This window comes from Pelobates fuscus, chromosome 6, assembly GCF_036172605.1.
Source record: "Pelobates fuscus isolate aPelFus1 chromosome 6, aPelFus1.pri, whole genome shotgun sequence".
Classification (NCBI taxonomy): domain Eukaryota; kingdom Metazoa; phylum Chordata; class Amphibia; order Anura; family Pelobatidae; genus Pelobates; species Pelobates fuscus.
Window position 1 is genome coordinate 145,916,191 of NC_086322.1, and position 16,682 is coordinate 145,932,872.

The 16,682-nt window shown below is 40.6% G+C and overlaps 1 protein-coding gene across 1 annotated transcript in view; it reads left to right on the top strand.

The window, feature by feature from the left end:
• Positions 1–16,479, top strand: part of TACR3 (tachykinin receptor 3) — a 275,893-nt gene extending 259,414 nt beyond the window's left edge. Inside the window, exons 4-5 of the mRNA XM_063458395.1 lie at positions 5,959–6,155; positions 14,581–16,479. Coding sequence (XP_063314465.1) covers positions 5,959–6,155; positions 14,581–14,902 — 519 coding nt within the window. The 3' untranslated portion in view covers positions 14,903–16,479. The remainder of the gene's footprint in view (positions 1–5,958; positions 6,156–14,580) is intronic.
• Positions 16,480–16,682: the final 203 nt, after the last annotated feature.

Genomic DNA, 16,682 nt, shown 5'->3' on the forward strand with positions numbered 1-16,682 from the left:
CCATCATTAGCTTCATCCAGAGCAGTAGGTCCATTTGATCCCACCGCATCCCTGGATTGGCAGACAAGCGCTAACGAACCTGTTCGTCATAATGCCACCACGTGAAACCTCCCAAATACTATCGAGGTAGCAAAATAATGTAGAACAACAATCCGGATACTTTGCACCCATCACGCTAGCTAGAATATAGAAAGCACGCAACTAATTTCCAAACATCTTAGGAATCTTATGGTAACGGTGCTTCTATATCTCCTCCTCTTTTTTTTTATCCTTTTTTATCCTCTTCTTTAAGATCTAAATCCAGAGGGAGAAGAGAATAGATCTCCACAAACTCCCCCTTCCAAATACGTTCCTTTACTCCAGGCTTAAAGGGACTCTCCAGTGCCAGGAATACATATTTGTTTTGCTGGCACTGCAGGACCCTGCAGTGCCCCCCACCCTCCCATCCCATCTCCTTCAGTGACTTATCTGAGTCCAGTGTCGATGTCCCTCGGCCGAATGCGAAAGGTTCCCATACCCCGACGTTCGTGACTCGAATGTTCGGTAGTTCCCGTACCTCCTGGTTCGCAACCCGAACGTGTGGTCACAAGGGAATCTCCCTTTTTGCGGCCTGACCAGAGACAGAGCCTCGTTCCTGATGCCACCCCACGAATGTGCGGCCGCACGTCTGCCTCCCATGAACTCCTCCACTCTCAGTTTTGCCACCGACATCCTCACCGATACTGCCAGGGTCTGCTGTCGCCTCATACACGGAACCATGCTGGGGCTCACTCTCTGAGGGGGCCTGGTTCTCCGAGTGGGCCTCCGCGCTGGCGACGTGGCAGATCCTGATGGCAAAACCTCACCTAAATGGCACTGCAGCCAGTCAACGCCTCTCTCATGCACAGCTGCCCTGACTCCTGCTAGCCAATCTTCCATCCTGAGCTAAAAAAAACTGCAAAGGAGACAAAAAGAAAAACACTACACAAGCCTGTCACAACAAGTAAGTACAGCTTAATTAAAATGTCCCTTAGCCTAAAATGGCCTCTTTATGAATGGCCTGTAAACTCCACCCACAATGCTATTTTGAACCAATCCCACACACCCACGTCACTATATGCCTGTCTCATAGCAATGTGAATGCCCACTCCCCTTAGCTACGCTGGTACATGGGCTTCAAACATGGCTGCTCATCCAGTTAAAAAAAAAATCCATTACAAATTTTAGAAAAAAAATTATTACTTTTAAATATAATGAACTTAAAAAAAACAAGAAGTGAAAATTTGATGACAGTTGTCCTTTAATGGACATTTGCAAACTTAGAAACCGTTCAGCTATAGGCACAGGACAAGCGTGACCAACTTGTATTCCAGACAGTAAAAATGTTTTACAATTTTCAAAGATGAAATTATAATTATGCATGTGAAAAGGAGAGCAGAGATTCTTTAAAATAAAGATTAATGACAGGATGGAAATGATATAAAAACATACAACAATTGATAAATTCTTGTCAGAGCATGTTGTAAAATTACACACAGCAACACTCATAATTATCTATTTTCTATGTGAGGTATTACAATATAATTACCCTGTAAAGTGTTATTCTGTGGAGCAGGAGGGATTGTATAGTTTATGTTGTTTTAGCATTAGAGTCTGCAAACATGCTGAGAATTGTGCTGTTGTTAATTTCTGGTTGAAAATAGCTGTCGTGATTAGTTAGGATCTTGAAGTATTCCTGGAATCTGACTTTTAAATATTTGGGTACATTTTTAACCATGCCACAGTTATGAAGCAGGATTATTTGTCATATCTAGTCTATGATAAATGTTTGAGATTTTATGGCATGGATTGTGATAAATATTTGGGATTATATTGCTAATTTACTCACTGGAAGGACTGAAACTGCCCAATTTAGGTGTAATAACAAAAAGCTTTATTTAATCCTCCAATCCAGGCATTTACTTAAAACTATTATTACCATATTCAGCATCAGCCAGTTTACTTGTTTATACAGGAACTGTATAGATTTAAGTGTGTTTGAGAAACAACAAAAAACAGTAGAGCGCTTATCTTATTCACAGCGCTCCATTGTTTTTGTTGTTTGCATTTTAGTTTTGGGTGTACCGTGGAGGATTGTACAGTGTGTCAGCAGCTACAATTAAATAGTATGACACATTTCTATATTTATAAGGTAATGTTTTACAATAAAGTGCTTGTACATCTTACTATTTTTAGATCGAGGAACAAGCCTGTTTGTTGAAATCATCTTTTTTTGAAAAAAAATCTACATTACAAAAAAATGATAGAAATCTGTGTGAAGTAAAGAAACTTGATAAAAAAAAACTCTTCCATTATAAATCCAAAACATTAAAGGAAAAGAAAACGAATGGGCTAAAAAGTGCATTCCAATAATACTAGATTTTAATAATAAGACTGAAAAAAATAAACATTTTTAACATTGACATATTTTAACATTAGATTCAAGTTTAAATCAGATAGTGGATGAGAAACAAAATATAGTTTATTATGGTGAAAACAATTATAAAAATGTGCAGATCAATTACTTGCAGTCACAAGTAAGAGATAGTGTTGATCATGTAACCTGGAAGGGACTACATTGGAATCTAGTGCAGTTTGGAACTGAGGGTGTGCAGACCTTTAATTTGGGAGCCTATTTAGACATTTCTACTGGAAGTGACACCTATACACACTATTTGCACCTTGATAAATGCTTGTCTATGCTGAAACGGGTAGTGCATTATTTTGAATCGTTGTGGACTAACCAGTGGTGAGGTTATTTTTAATAAGAAGCCTATTCCTGTAGATTATATATATATATAAAATATGTTGGCACTCACTTTCTATCTGTCTCTTTATAGTCCCTGATCTGTGTGTTTTTATATTTGTCAAATAAATATGTTTTTATGTACCATCAAGCGGCTCCTTCTGTTTTCTGTATCTCTATCCATAGACTGTGAAGGGGGCAATGTATGTAAAGACAGGACACGACTCTATACCACGTGAGTGGTTCCTATATCTTTTTTTTTTTTGTCAATCTTTCTTTTATTGAGGCATGTGGTTATGGTGGTACAGAATAAAGAGAGGGAGACGTGCAGGGATTATACAGGTTAGGATCATCATAACAATTACAAAATCTCCTAGAATTATCAGCCTCATTTTATATTATATAAACAAGCTTAGAACATTGAGTTGTGAAAACAGGTGGACTGTAATATATGTCTTAGTTATCAAGCTTAATTAATGTAACATTGATACATCAATTTAAATGAGAGTATATCCTGCAAACAAGCTTGGTTCATGCGTTAACTAGATCAGCAGCAACATAGATAATACCTATAATGCAGTAAAAACGCTAGCGACCCCATTTAGCTAGTGCACCTGTACCTATGCGATGTCAAACAGTTTGTTTCTTCACTGTAACCACTGTAAGGTAGAGTTGCTTATTAGTATATAGTGGTTGCGCCTAAGGTTATAGATATTCTGTGCAGTGAGTTACAGGAGTGAATAATGACAGCCTTTTGGTATAGACTGTGCGATGTAGTCTGGCATAGTCTCTACATTTGGGCCTGTAGGGGTACAGTCAGTCTCTGGGTTGGTCCACCTCAGTCAGTCGATGCCGGCTCTGGAGGTTTGGCAGGTGTGTCTGGGACATTGGCAGGTGTTGTTCTTAACAGGTTTAGATTAATCAATCAGGTACAGTGGAGTGTTTCAGTATGTGTGTATAGAAAGGGCATGTGTCAGGGTTATGGCATGTGCTGAGCAGGCTAGGTACCAAATGTGATGTGTTGCCGTGCTTGGCGGTCCCATATTGTGGCGTTAAGTGTGCTCATTAGTATTTAGGTGAGTAACATTGAGAGAGCTGCACCTGGCTAGTGTTTAGTAAACAGTGTACATTCTTGATGTGATAGGCTTTCATGCCCTTTGTGATATTGCTTGGACAGAGTTATCTCCCAGGTCTAGTGAGTGTGTGCTACAACTGTGTTTGTCATGTTACCTGCGATGCAGGGTGGAAGACATGCATAACATTACGCTCAGTGTCCACAAGTGTGTCCAGCCGCCCAGTAAATCTTGTGGTCTCTTTATTATGGTATGGAGGGGCTAGCATTATGACAGTGTCCCATTGCAGTGAGTTCACTAGGCCCCATCAGAGTCATTTACCCAATGCCTTCTTTGTAGAAGCTGTGTGTGTCCGGTGCTGGGTTTCTGCGTCCTGCCGCTGTGTGGGTGTCAATGAGGATGTCCTTCAAGCCCCAGGCTGGCATGCAGGCCTGCATCTTCTGGCTACAAACTCGGCTACCACTAGGGCCCGGGTTTCCTCCACGTGTGGGAGAGGCGGAGGAGCAGGTCGTTTTCTTTCGCTTGCAATGCTTGTTCCTCCGCCCTTTGGCCTGCAGCCTGGGTGGGCTAGGTTGTGTGTGGGTGGGTAGTTGAGGTGACGTTATGCCCAAGGGCTTTCCCTTTACTCCCCGCCATCCGCGGCTCCGCTCCCCCATTGTCGGTGGTGCAGGTATCATGGGTCAGGCTGCTTGTTGCCGTTTCATGAGTGTGTCCCAGAAGTGGTTCAGTATCGCTTCTACACACTCTGTAGGGGTTCAGTCTGTGGCGTTGGTGTCCGTTTCGTGTTCGCCATGCGGCTTGCATTGCTGGCCGCCATTTTAGATACTCTCTGTGAGTGCCTGCAGCTTTGCGCTTTAGGATTAATCTTGTGCTGCTGTCTCGGCTGCTTGCTATAGGAGTCAAGTGGGGACCGGGATGACCCCTGCCGGTCCAGAGGGGGTGGGGGGGAGGAGGCGAGTGCTTTGAGGGGTTTTTACTTGGCTTTACCATCCAGGAGAGCGTCCGTCTCTCCCTGGCTCGGTCACAGGTAGGCCCTCATATGCTTTGTACGGGTTCCCGGGCAGTGTAGGTCTCGTTTGTGGGTTAATTCGATCCCCCCGGGTTTCCCTGACTCGTTGTGTGCCTTCCAGCTCGTGAACGTGTCTTTTTTTGGGGTATTTACCCCCAGTCGCTTTTGTGCAGGAGCTGATTCACAGCACGTCTGACCTGCTCAACAGTTAGGCTCCGCCCCCCATATATCTTGTTTTAACCTCTAATAATAATAGCAAACAAGGGAAGCTATACATGCACACGGCAAAGGTGTACATGCATGCATGTGTGTGTATGTGTGTGCAAAAGAAGTGAGCATGGGTATCCTCTTCATAATATTTTCCTTTAGCCCTTAATCAAACACCTTGCCTATATCTTTCTCATGCAATCCAGATACATAGATTGGGTCTGTGATGTCTATAGTTGGTACCAGAGATGATAGTAGATTAAATTTTGTCTGACTGTTAAGGCTAGTAGAACTTCATAATAAATATTATTTACCAACATCTACCATGCTAAAGCTAGCCATCACTGGAATAGTATAGAAACATCAGCAAACATAGGAGCCAGAGTCCATAAGTGGATATAATAAACTAAAATAAATGGTACTTATTGATTCATGATTCCATGAAAGGGCAATGATATCTTTAATGTTATATTTTCTTATCTCCTCCTATATTCAACAGTTATATGTCTGTTGAAACCAAAATTAAATTTCCACAAAGCTGTATAGACCTCTATCCTTTAAGTTGGTACCTCCATTTTGACATTATGTCAATCACTGTTATAAATACTATCATTTGCACCTTTCAGCGTTTCTGCTTCTCTTCTTGCAATACAATAAGTGCTCTGGTTGTGCCAGAAGTAATCTGGATTTTGATGTAAATTGCTAAATTTATAATATACCTGCATATTCAAAATAAAATGGTGCATTACATGAAAAAAAGTTTAACACATCTTAAAAGTGTTAAAGTTTTATTCAATAATGTATTTTCCATGGAAGTGATCTATATATTTGTTGAATAAGTCATGCAATCCTTTTGTTTACACATTTAGAAGGACAATGCACTTATGAGCCTTTTTATCTTGCAGGTGGTGAAAATGATGATTGTGGTTGTAGTAACATTTGCCATTTGTTGGCTTCCTTACCATATCTTTTTCATTGTTACTGCACTTGATATAAAAGTGGACAGATGGAAATATATTCAACAAATCTACTTGGCAATTTTTTGGCTGGCAATGAGTTCAACCATGTACAATCCCATCATTTACTGCTGTCTCAATAAAAGGTAAGGAATGAGGAAATTGTGAAACTCTTTCGACCCCCTTCTATCAATTAGAGTCTGATATGACAATTACTCTTCAGGAAATCAACCAGCTGTTTTAAATGTTTAACGAGGCAGCAAAGAGTTGCTCTGTGGGGAATATGTTCTACATGTTTAGACACTTTCTTTGGCACATTTACAGAACGTATCTTATGTTTTATAATTAGTGGCCCAAGAAAATTTTGATCTGTTTTGGCATGACCTATCCATGGGAGAAATAATGCAAAATATCAAATCTGTGTTTATTTACTTGATTATATTGTTTTGCAATTAGTATGTCAGTTGAAATGTTTCAACTGTGTAATGCTGATCTTATCTTTTATCGGTGTAATAAATTCACATATTACTGACTAAAATGTCAGAAAAATCATTAATGAACTCATATGTCTAGTAAAAGAGTGTTTTAAAAATATAAGGTACCTTAGAAGATTAAAGGTTTACTGTGCTCACTGAGTAGACATTTTTCCGTAGACATCAATGGAGGAGATGCTATTCATTGAGCAGACTACAAATAAATGCTCGTGAATAAAAAAAACTTAAAGAGACATCACTTTTTATATTTACATTTATTTGAAAGCAGCTTAGTTTACGATGACGTACAAGAGATCTGTCTAATAATGTGGGCTGTATCTCCTGTCCAATCAAGGTGGAAAACAGAAAAAAAGTTTAACTTATGATTAGGAGACAGCAAGTAGATGTTGATTTTTATTAAATATATAAAGTGACAACTGACCAAGAGAGAGAGAAAAGAGGAGCAGTAAGGCAATCTATACTTCCAAACAGGATTCTCCCTTACACTTTGCAGCTACTGAGCTAGGCAGACCAGCAGAGATATTGTGTTTTATCCTATCTGTGCTTGTGTTACACTCTACCTGTGTAATTGATTCTAGTGTGAGACCAGGTTTCACTTATGGCTGTATCTATCTAGATAGCTACTGCTAGTGATATTTGAAACAACGTTCAGTGAGAGATTGCTATTGCACCATTGATACTAGTGTGAAACTGTTTACAGTTTACAGCTTTTAAAGATTTTTTTTTTTTTAATTTTTGTAGAAAGAAAATCCTAGTGTGTTGTTCCGTAGAAAGAATAAGAAAAAAAAAGTTCCTCTTGCTTAGCTACTGCCACAGAGGCATTGACACAAACTTTGACTGGTTGATAGCTTGCTTCACGTATCTCAGTGTGAGACTGGTGATTGCAGTTAGTGCTGTTTCCTATAGCTAGCCACGTCACTTAACTACAATGTGGAATCACCAATTTACAGTTTTTAAACATTGTGTTCATGAAGAAAATCCTTTTAAAAACATTTTTTCTGTCTGTGTTTATGAAGAAAATCCTTTTAAAAACATTTTTCTGTTAGTCCAGTGTGTGTGAGCACTATGCAATGCACTGTGCGCAGTGTTGTGTTTTTTAAAGTCAAACATAATAATGTTACAGTGTCACAATATGTATACTCAGACACACAGGCATGGGAAAGACATAACTTCTGGAATAAAAGTGAATCATGACGGAATATTTCCATCATGTGTCCTTAAGGGGTTAACATAAAAAAGAGAGATATAAGGTCAGAATACTAGCCAAGGTAAAAAAATACAGATATATGGATAAATGGAATGTACTAGCTAGATAAGAGTTACAGATAATTGGAAGTCATAGAACAAGCCATGTCAGGATCATGCCAGGTACTCAAAATTCCAATAAACTAGCCGAGGTCAAAACCAGAAAACACATAGAACACATAAGGAACATGCTGATCGGGAACTATGGTTTAAAATATGACAGGGCACAAAACAAGGGACAATAGAATTAAAGAGGGTTACCCTAATTGATCCATCCAGTCTCCCCTGTGATCTCAAAGTGTAAAAATTAAGTAGATGAGATTATGTGACCAATTCAAACCTTGAAGTTCTATTGCGCAAATGGAAACACAAAATCTGTGAAGAGGACCGATCATTTGTATTCCAAATGTTTTTTAATAATAAAATTACAATTATATAAATTAAGCAAAAGCAAGGGAAAAGAGAGCTTACAACACACCATCTACAAAAAGGATGGACAACATTTGGTGGATCTCCATTTTAGACATACTGGAACAGCAGAGGCAATCCATACAAAAAAATAATAATAAATCCATGAACAAAAGGGTGCTTAATAGGTATAAATATAAACCTTAAAAACTGCTACCACTCCAGTGTGGGTCCTTCCTAAACCACCACACCACAAATAAAGTGTAAAACAATATAATTGAAAGTAACTTAAACATTGCAACAGGTAGTGGAGCGCTCTAAACTTTAGAAGGTAAGTAAACAGGACCAATACAAGGATTATTTTTGCCTGCACAGGAAAAGATGCATTTTGCACCCCTCCCCCTTCTTAAAAAAATGCATCTTCACCTGTGTCTCTTAATAACCCCCTTTTGGATTTCTTACCTCCTTTTGTGTTTCTTATCCCCTCTTTTTTAATGTCTTACTCCCTTTAGAGTACCTTATCCACTGTAGTTTGGCCAGTTTGGGGGAGAAAGTGAGAAGCAAGCAACCAAAAGGAGACTACTAATGTCTCTGATATGGTTTGTGCTTACCTCTGTGAACACATTTTGTCTACTAGTGATAACACTCTGAGAAGAAGGGGGTGTTGCCTAACCCTGTGCCTGATTGTCCAGCAATTATCACTATGTCCACTGACCATTGTTTAAAGTGAGCAAGTGTTTTCTCTAACAGGAAATATTCTGAATGTCCAGTGCTCACAAATGTCTTCGCAACTAACGGAGAAAATAGCCTTCCTCAAGTTCAATCTTTCAGAGTTGGGTTACCTTGCTCTTTACTTTGATACTTGAGGCATCATCATTTGCTAGCTGAGTTCCTACCAGCCTCTCCCTTTAAAGTAGTTTTACAATTTGGAAAAGTATTCTAAAACATGGCAGAGAATTAAAAACAAAATCTAATTACGTTTCTTCTGCTGCAGTTGCGGCTGCCTTTTTTTTTTTTTTTTTTACAAATGCCTTTCACTGTTTTTTTTTAATTCTTTCATTATGAAAAGAGGTCAGGAAGATACATGGAATACATTAGATACAGAGACCACTGGTGCATGACAATAAAACAAATTTAACAAGAAGAAGTATCGTACATAAATACAATTGAGAAAAAGACAATACTCTAGGAGTCGTCGATCTTCCATGCATTTTCCTCTGTCCTTCAAAATTAAGAAAAGAAAAACTACAAAAAAGAGAAAAAAGGGAGACATCAACATAGTTTGAGGGGGAGTTAGTGCCGCAATGCATGATCCCTGGCTTACAGCACAGGAATCCCTTTAATTCCTATTAGACATATATTCTTTCAATGGATCCCATACTTTGGAGTAAATGGAATAGACACATCTAACTTCAGAAGTAAGCTCATCCATTAAAACGTTTTCTTAAATTTTAAAAAGAACATCCTGCTGCTAGAACTCTCCTAAATGCCAGAATCATCAGGTTAAGCAGTTTTGGGGTATGTTTGGCTGTCCCGTCAATTGGACGCGAAAGTAAAAACACCCATGGGAAGAAGTCAACTGGTCTCAGAAAGACTGTTATCATCGGGTCCCTTGTACTTTTCCAGAACCTTTGCAACTTTGGACAGATCTATCACATATGCAAATATGCATAGGCACCCAAGAGATTAGTTTGGCTCCTCCCTATTCTATATAATGGTACTGGAGTGTTATGTCAGCAAAACATTATTTTTAAAATGTGTTCTTGGGAGAAGATGCAAACAGACACTTTAGATGCTGCTTCCCTAGTTTTCATTGTGGTGAATTATTCATGTGGTGTCTGCTACCTCCACAGATGTAGTTTTTTTAAACTGAAGTTGGTCACTCCTGATACCGACTGGATGTGTGTTAAAGCTTTATTCTTCCTAGAGTGGAAGAGGTGGGTGGTTGGCCAATTGCCCACTTACTTTTTCCTTTTAGTTTTTGAAAAGTCCCCTATTTTAACTTAAAATGACAACTGCTTCCCATTTTCTTTTTAATTTATAGAAGATATTAAAAAAAAAAAACAAAGATTGCATTCAATCATTCAATCAGTTACTTCACTTAATCCAGATAGATAATTATCTTTCAAATCAGAATTGGCATTGTAAAAATGGCTGGTATTGACTTACCATCAGCCGAGGCAAAATTAGTTTCTCCCAACTGTGTCTGTGGGCACACTGCAAGACTTGGCCAGGCAGGGCAAAATCACGACAATGAAAGATATTTGAAAACAGTACAACCTTCTATTCCCAGTACCATCCATTTAGAAAACTTTAAGATATTTAGAAAAAAGATTTCAATTTGAAGGCACTTTGCATCTGCACACTGGAAGACTCACTACCACTATACTGAAATGTAGACTCACTACCACTACATTGAACAGCATTTAAAGCGGCACTGTCATGCCGAACTTACCTTTCCTCAATCTCTTCCTCTTCTCCCCCTCTCTCAGGATCTGTTATTCTTTCCAAAGAACTTTCCCACGCTTGTATAATGACAGAGAGCACTGTGATTGGATGTATTTCAAACCATCCAATCACAGTGCTCTGTGTCATTTTACACAGCATGGGAAAGTTAAATTTTCCCACGCTGTGTAAAATGACACAGAGCACTGTGATTGGATGGCTTGAAATCCATCCAATCACACTGCTCTGTGTCATTTTACAAGCGTGGGAAAGTTCTTTGGAATTTTCCCACGCTTGTAAAATGACACAGAGCACTGTGATTGGATGGCTTGAAAACCATCCAATCACAGTGATCTGTCATTTTACACAGCGTGGGAAAGTTCTTTTGAATTTTCCCACGCTGTTTAAAATGACACAGAGCACTCTGATTGGCTTAAACCAACCAATCAGTGTGTTCTAAGCCTAATTGCAGGGCGGGGCAAGGCTTTATAAGCCTTGACCCGCCCTGCGGAGCTCAGTACGCGCGTGCCCTCCATGGGTGAACATGGATTAATTTTTGTTTGCGCTCGTTTTTTTTTTTTTTTTAAAGTGCGACGGGTATGATGGATTTTTATTTGGCCTTTTGGGGGGCTGAAGAAAGAAGAATTTAGAAAAAAGAAGACGTCAAATGGTAAGTTTTTTTTTTTTTTTTTACAGGTTAGTTATTTTATTCCCCCCTCACTATTTTTAGGGTGAGGGGGTAGGTAGGGGATAGAATGTTTTGGGTGGGGGGGTGACTAGTGGCTTGGGACCCCTAGTCACCTTGATGGGGGGGGTAATTTAGGGCCCCCACCCACCGCGCAGGGGTGGGGGCCAGGGGGGGAGGACAGTAGGTCCCCCCCCTTATTGTTTTATTAGGGCCCCCACCCACCGCGCAGGGGTGGGGGCCAGGGGGGAGGACAGTAGGTCCCCCCCCTTATTGTTTTATTAGGGACCCTACCCACCGCTCAGGGGTGGGGGCCAGGGGGGGAGGACAGTAGGTCCCCCCCTTATTGTTTTATTAGGGCCCCCACCCACCGCGCAGGGGTGGGGGCCGGGGGGAGGACAATAGGTCTCGCCCCCTTATTGTTTTATTAGGGCCCCCACCCACCATGCAGGGGTGGGGGCCAGGGGGGGCAGGACAATAGGTTCCCCCCCTTATTGTTTTATTAGGGCCCCCACCCACTGCTCAGGGGTGGTGGCCGGGGGGAGGACAGAAGGACCCCCCCTTATTGTTTTATTAGGGCCCCCACCCACCGTGCAGGGGTGGGGGCCAGGGGGGTGGACAATAGGTCCCCCCCTTATTGTTTTATTAGGGCCCCCACCCACCGCTCAGGGGTGGGGGCCAGGGGGGGAGGACAGTAGGTCCCCCCCTTATTGTTTTATTAGGGCCCCCACCCACCGCTCAGGGGTGGGGGCCGGGGGGAGGACAGTAGGTCCCCCCCTTATAGTTTTATTAGGGCCCCCACCCACCGCGCAGGGGTGGGGGCCGGGGGGGTGGACAGTAGGTCCCCCCCTTATTGTTTTATTAGGGCCCCCACCCACCGCTCAGGGGTGGGGGCCAGGGGGGGAGGACAGTAGGTTCCCCCCCTTATTGTTTTATTAGGGCCCCCACCCACCGCTCAGGGGTGGGGGCAAGGGGGGGAGGACAGTAGGTCCCCCCTTATTGTTTTATTAGGGCCCCCACCCACCGCGCAGGGGTGGGGGCTGGGGGGAGGACAATAGGCCCCCCCTTATTGTTTTATTAGGGCCCCCACCCACCGCGCAGGGGTGGGGGCCAGGGGGTGGAGGACAATAGGTTCCCCCCCCTTATTGTTTTATTAGGGCCCCCACCCACCGCTCAGGGGTGGGGGCCGGGGGGAGGACAGTAGGTCCCCCCCTTATTGTTTTATTAGGGCCCCCACCCACCGCTCAGGGGTGGGGGCCAGGGGGGGAGGACAGTAGGTTCCCCCCCTCTTATTGTTTTATTAGGGCCCCCACCCACCGCTCAGGGGTGGGGGCCAGGGGGGGAGGACAGTAGGTCCCCCCCTTATTGTTTTATTAGGGCCCCCACTCACCGCGCAGGGGTGGGGGCTGGGGGGAGGACAATAGGTACCCCCTTATTGTTTTATTAGGGCCCCCACCCACCGCGCAGGGGTGGGGGCCAGGGGGTGGAGGACAATAGGTCCCCCCCCTTATTGTTTTATTAGGGCCCCCACTCACCGCGCAGGGGTGGGGGCTGGGGGGAGGACAATAGCCCCCCCCTTATTGTTTTATTAGGGCCCCCACCCACCGCTCAGGGGTAGGTCCCCCCTCCCCCTTATTACCATTTTTTTTTTTTACAGTGAGCAGCCACAGGCTGCTCACTGTTTAGTGGACATGCCCCTACTCGCTATACCGCGAGTAGGGGCATTGGGGAGATTTTAATCTCCCTTGTGCTATTATGGGGGTCATATTGACCCCCATAGAGTGGGGGGGGACCTGGGGGGCTTATGAAGTGGTGGGGAGCTCTGCTCCCTGCCACTTCTATAGTTACATATTACAAGGAGGGAGCTGCACGCCGGTAGCTCCCTCCTTGTAATAAACTGAACGAACAAACGAACACTGATACTCAGTGTTTGTTTGTTCGTCTGATTTTTTCTATTCATTCGTCTGTCTGATGAATGAATGAATAGATGAAATTCCCGTTCGCATGTCCAGGTGTTTCACTGGGCATGTGCTGGAATCTTACAGTCTGTGTAGTGTGGGTAGATGACGTGTCCCACAGGGACTTCACCTACCCACACAAAGATGGTGGCGCCCTGAATATAGATCGGGGCAGAAAATAAAGATTAAAAAATAGGTAGTGTGGGGGCTTAGGGGCATTTGGGGGTGACTAGGGGGTCGACTGGATGTAGTGGAGGCGGGAAGGGGTTTAAAAAAAAAACGGGATTCGGCTTGACAGTGCCGCTTTAAAAAACTACCACCACCAACCACATTTTAGAAAAAAAATAACATTAGTAAAAAAAAATAAAAAATCTGACATGCAATGCAGGCTAGCTTCACTTGTAGTGTACAGTAGTATACTTTGTTGTAGTATACTTTGTCGTAGTATATATCGTGACTGGATTTCTAACTTCATGCAATCAATGTGAGTGAGTATTTCATAAAGATTTTATTTTGGATGGGGGAGGTAACTACTGCTACTTTAATGCCACAAAAATCAGGTCAAATTTATTTAAAAGTAGTCTATCACTGATTAGGGTATTCATGGAAACCAACATTTTATTGGAAGAACAACTCACAAAAGAGAGGGCTTTAACCACCCATAGACTCCTGGATGCACAAATCTGAAAATAACCTGTGACATAATTGACACCATTTATTTTGGTTTTGTTATTTTGCAAACTACAGTTTGCTTCTTAGAGTGACTAAAATTGTGCATGAACAGCTCATGACGCAATGATACATATTTTAAAGTTTTTAGTATTTGTTACTGCATATTTCTAAAAGTAAAATTATTATAGTGTTTAACTGCATGAATTTGAGAACTAAGATTTCAAGTAACAAGCTATGTATGTGCACCATGCATAGGGGAACCTTAACAGAGCTGGCTACAAGGGAGACATGAAGTAAAATGTCACGGTCTCAATCTATTATTTGCAACACGGGTACAAAAATATAAAATGAGTAAACAAATGGCAATTAATTTACTAAAAACATTCAATTAACTCTAGAACCTAAAAGAGGAGATATTTAAATATTACTACTAATATTTACCCATTAACTAAAATGTTTACACATGAATCAAATAAAAAAAAAAAAAAAAAAGATTTACAAAACAATTTAACAGGATCATGGGGATTATCAGTACCCTATAACTATAAAATGTAGTTGATATTACTTTATGATGTATTGTGCCTACGTGTTTAAAGTACGTAAATAATGGTGTACTGTATTATCTTATCTTCTACTTAATATTTTATATTTTATACATATGCAGATTCCGAGCTGGATTCAAAAGAGCCTTTAGATGGTGTCCTTTCATTCAGGTATCCAGTTATGATGAGTTGGAGCTCAAATCAACAAGGTTTCATCCAACCAGGCAGAGTAGCCTGTACACTGTATCCAGAATGGAATCGAGTATGACAGTGGTATTCGATGCCAATGACACAGAGAACCCCAAAACAACTCACAGCACCAAGAAAAAAACTGCTACCACCGAAGCCACGTATAATGGCTGCTCACAGCGAAATTCCAAATCTTTGTCTACAAATTCAAGTTTTATTAGTTCTCCCTATACGTCTGCAGATGACTATTCATAAAACATTGATTACATATTATTTTTTTGTGTAAAAAAAAGTACACTTTTCTAATGTACGTGATAAGCTAACAAAACCACAATACAAATGGGTTTTCTGCATGCTGCTGGATAAACTGGATGTACATAACATACAGGGTTATTCACTTAATGTAAAACTTGTCAGGAATTAAAAGTAAATTCAAGGTGAATTTTAAATTTAAGGCCAAACTAGCTGAATTCCACATTTCATTATCGGCAATTGTGGCCACTTTAGCCATAAAATTTAAATTCACTTTGAATTCCTGACACGTCTCACTTTAATAAATATCCTTCATTTAGTGGATAGAATATCTCATAAATGTCTGCATTGTAAAATAGATAGTCTCTAAAAGTGATATGTCCAGGTTTATTCCTTGCTATCATATCATTTCATGCATTAGAACAATCACAGAAAGTAAATGTGAAATTTCTGTCCTATTTGTATTGTTCTATGCATGTATTCTTTACGTAACGAGAGAAGATATACACCACTGTATAAATTGACAATAAAGGTGCACCAGAATATCCTTGTGATAAAAAACAAACAAACAGTGTTTGGCATGGACACCAAAAACATTTAAAGGACAACACTACCATTATTTGCTACATCACCATATATAAAACAGAGTGCTTCTTTGTTGTTTTAGATTTTTGTTTTATTTTAGCTTCGTTCAGATTTGATGATTAAATTTAGCCTCCACCCAACCATAGTAAGTTATTTGCCTATAATCCAGTTGAGAGACTTCTCGCAGCATCTCCATCCTACTCCTCTAGGAAACCATCACTAAAAATGATGTCCCAGCTAATCCAATTAAGTGGAAAACACAACACATGGGTATCAGTCTCCATGATCCACTAGCAACCCCTCCCGACTGTGTTACTAAGGAGGTTTATATAAGTGACAGTTTCTCAAGTGACAATTTTTCTTTATAAAATAAGACAACAGTGGCATGCTCTTAACCAGTAAGCAAGCTGAAATTCTTAAGGGTATGGAGTGTTCCTTTAACAACTTTTTTGTTTTGCATTATATATTCATCAACAGCACAATCATTTCCAAGTTGTATCCAATATTCCCTATAACCCATAGCCTAATAAATATCCTGTTATATTTGATTGTCTCGGGACTTAATTAAAACTGAACATAACAGATGTTCATTAGTTCTCCTTATTGTCATGCCACAATGCAACAATGAACCAAAAGGATTGCCGACGTTGTATACAAAGACATTTTGCAATATAAATTAATTAATTATTTATGTTTGTACTCTACTGAGTCAAAAGAAATACTAATGTTGTTTCTATAAAATATATACATGTATCCATTGAAAGTTTCACCAAGATTTTTACTTTGGTTGATTCAACCACCACAGTTATTGTGTCAGCCTCATTGTTGCCATTAACTCTTCATGCTGCATTTGTCAATGAACTTCAAAAACCACAGCCAATGAAAATAGGCTCAGATGACTTAATATATTAAATTTGCATTATATACACATCTGTTTTACTGTTTTAATAGTTTTACATATGCTTAAAGAGATAATATTTCCCAAAGAACAAGAATTTTACCCCTTTTACTGATAAATGCTCATACTGTAGATAGAAAGGATTCTACATAGAATTTTGCCCCTGCAATATTTTCTCTAAGCTGTAATTACTTGATATGGATTGGCAATAGTAACTAAAAAAGAGCATGCTAACATTGAAGACTGCTAAATAGTTTATGTTAACATGCAAAAGTTATTTATATGGCACTATACAATATA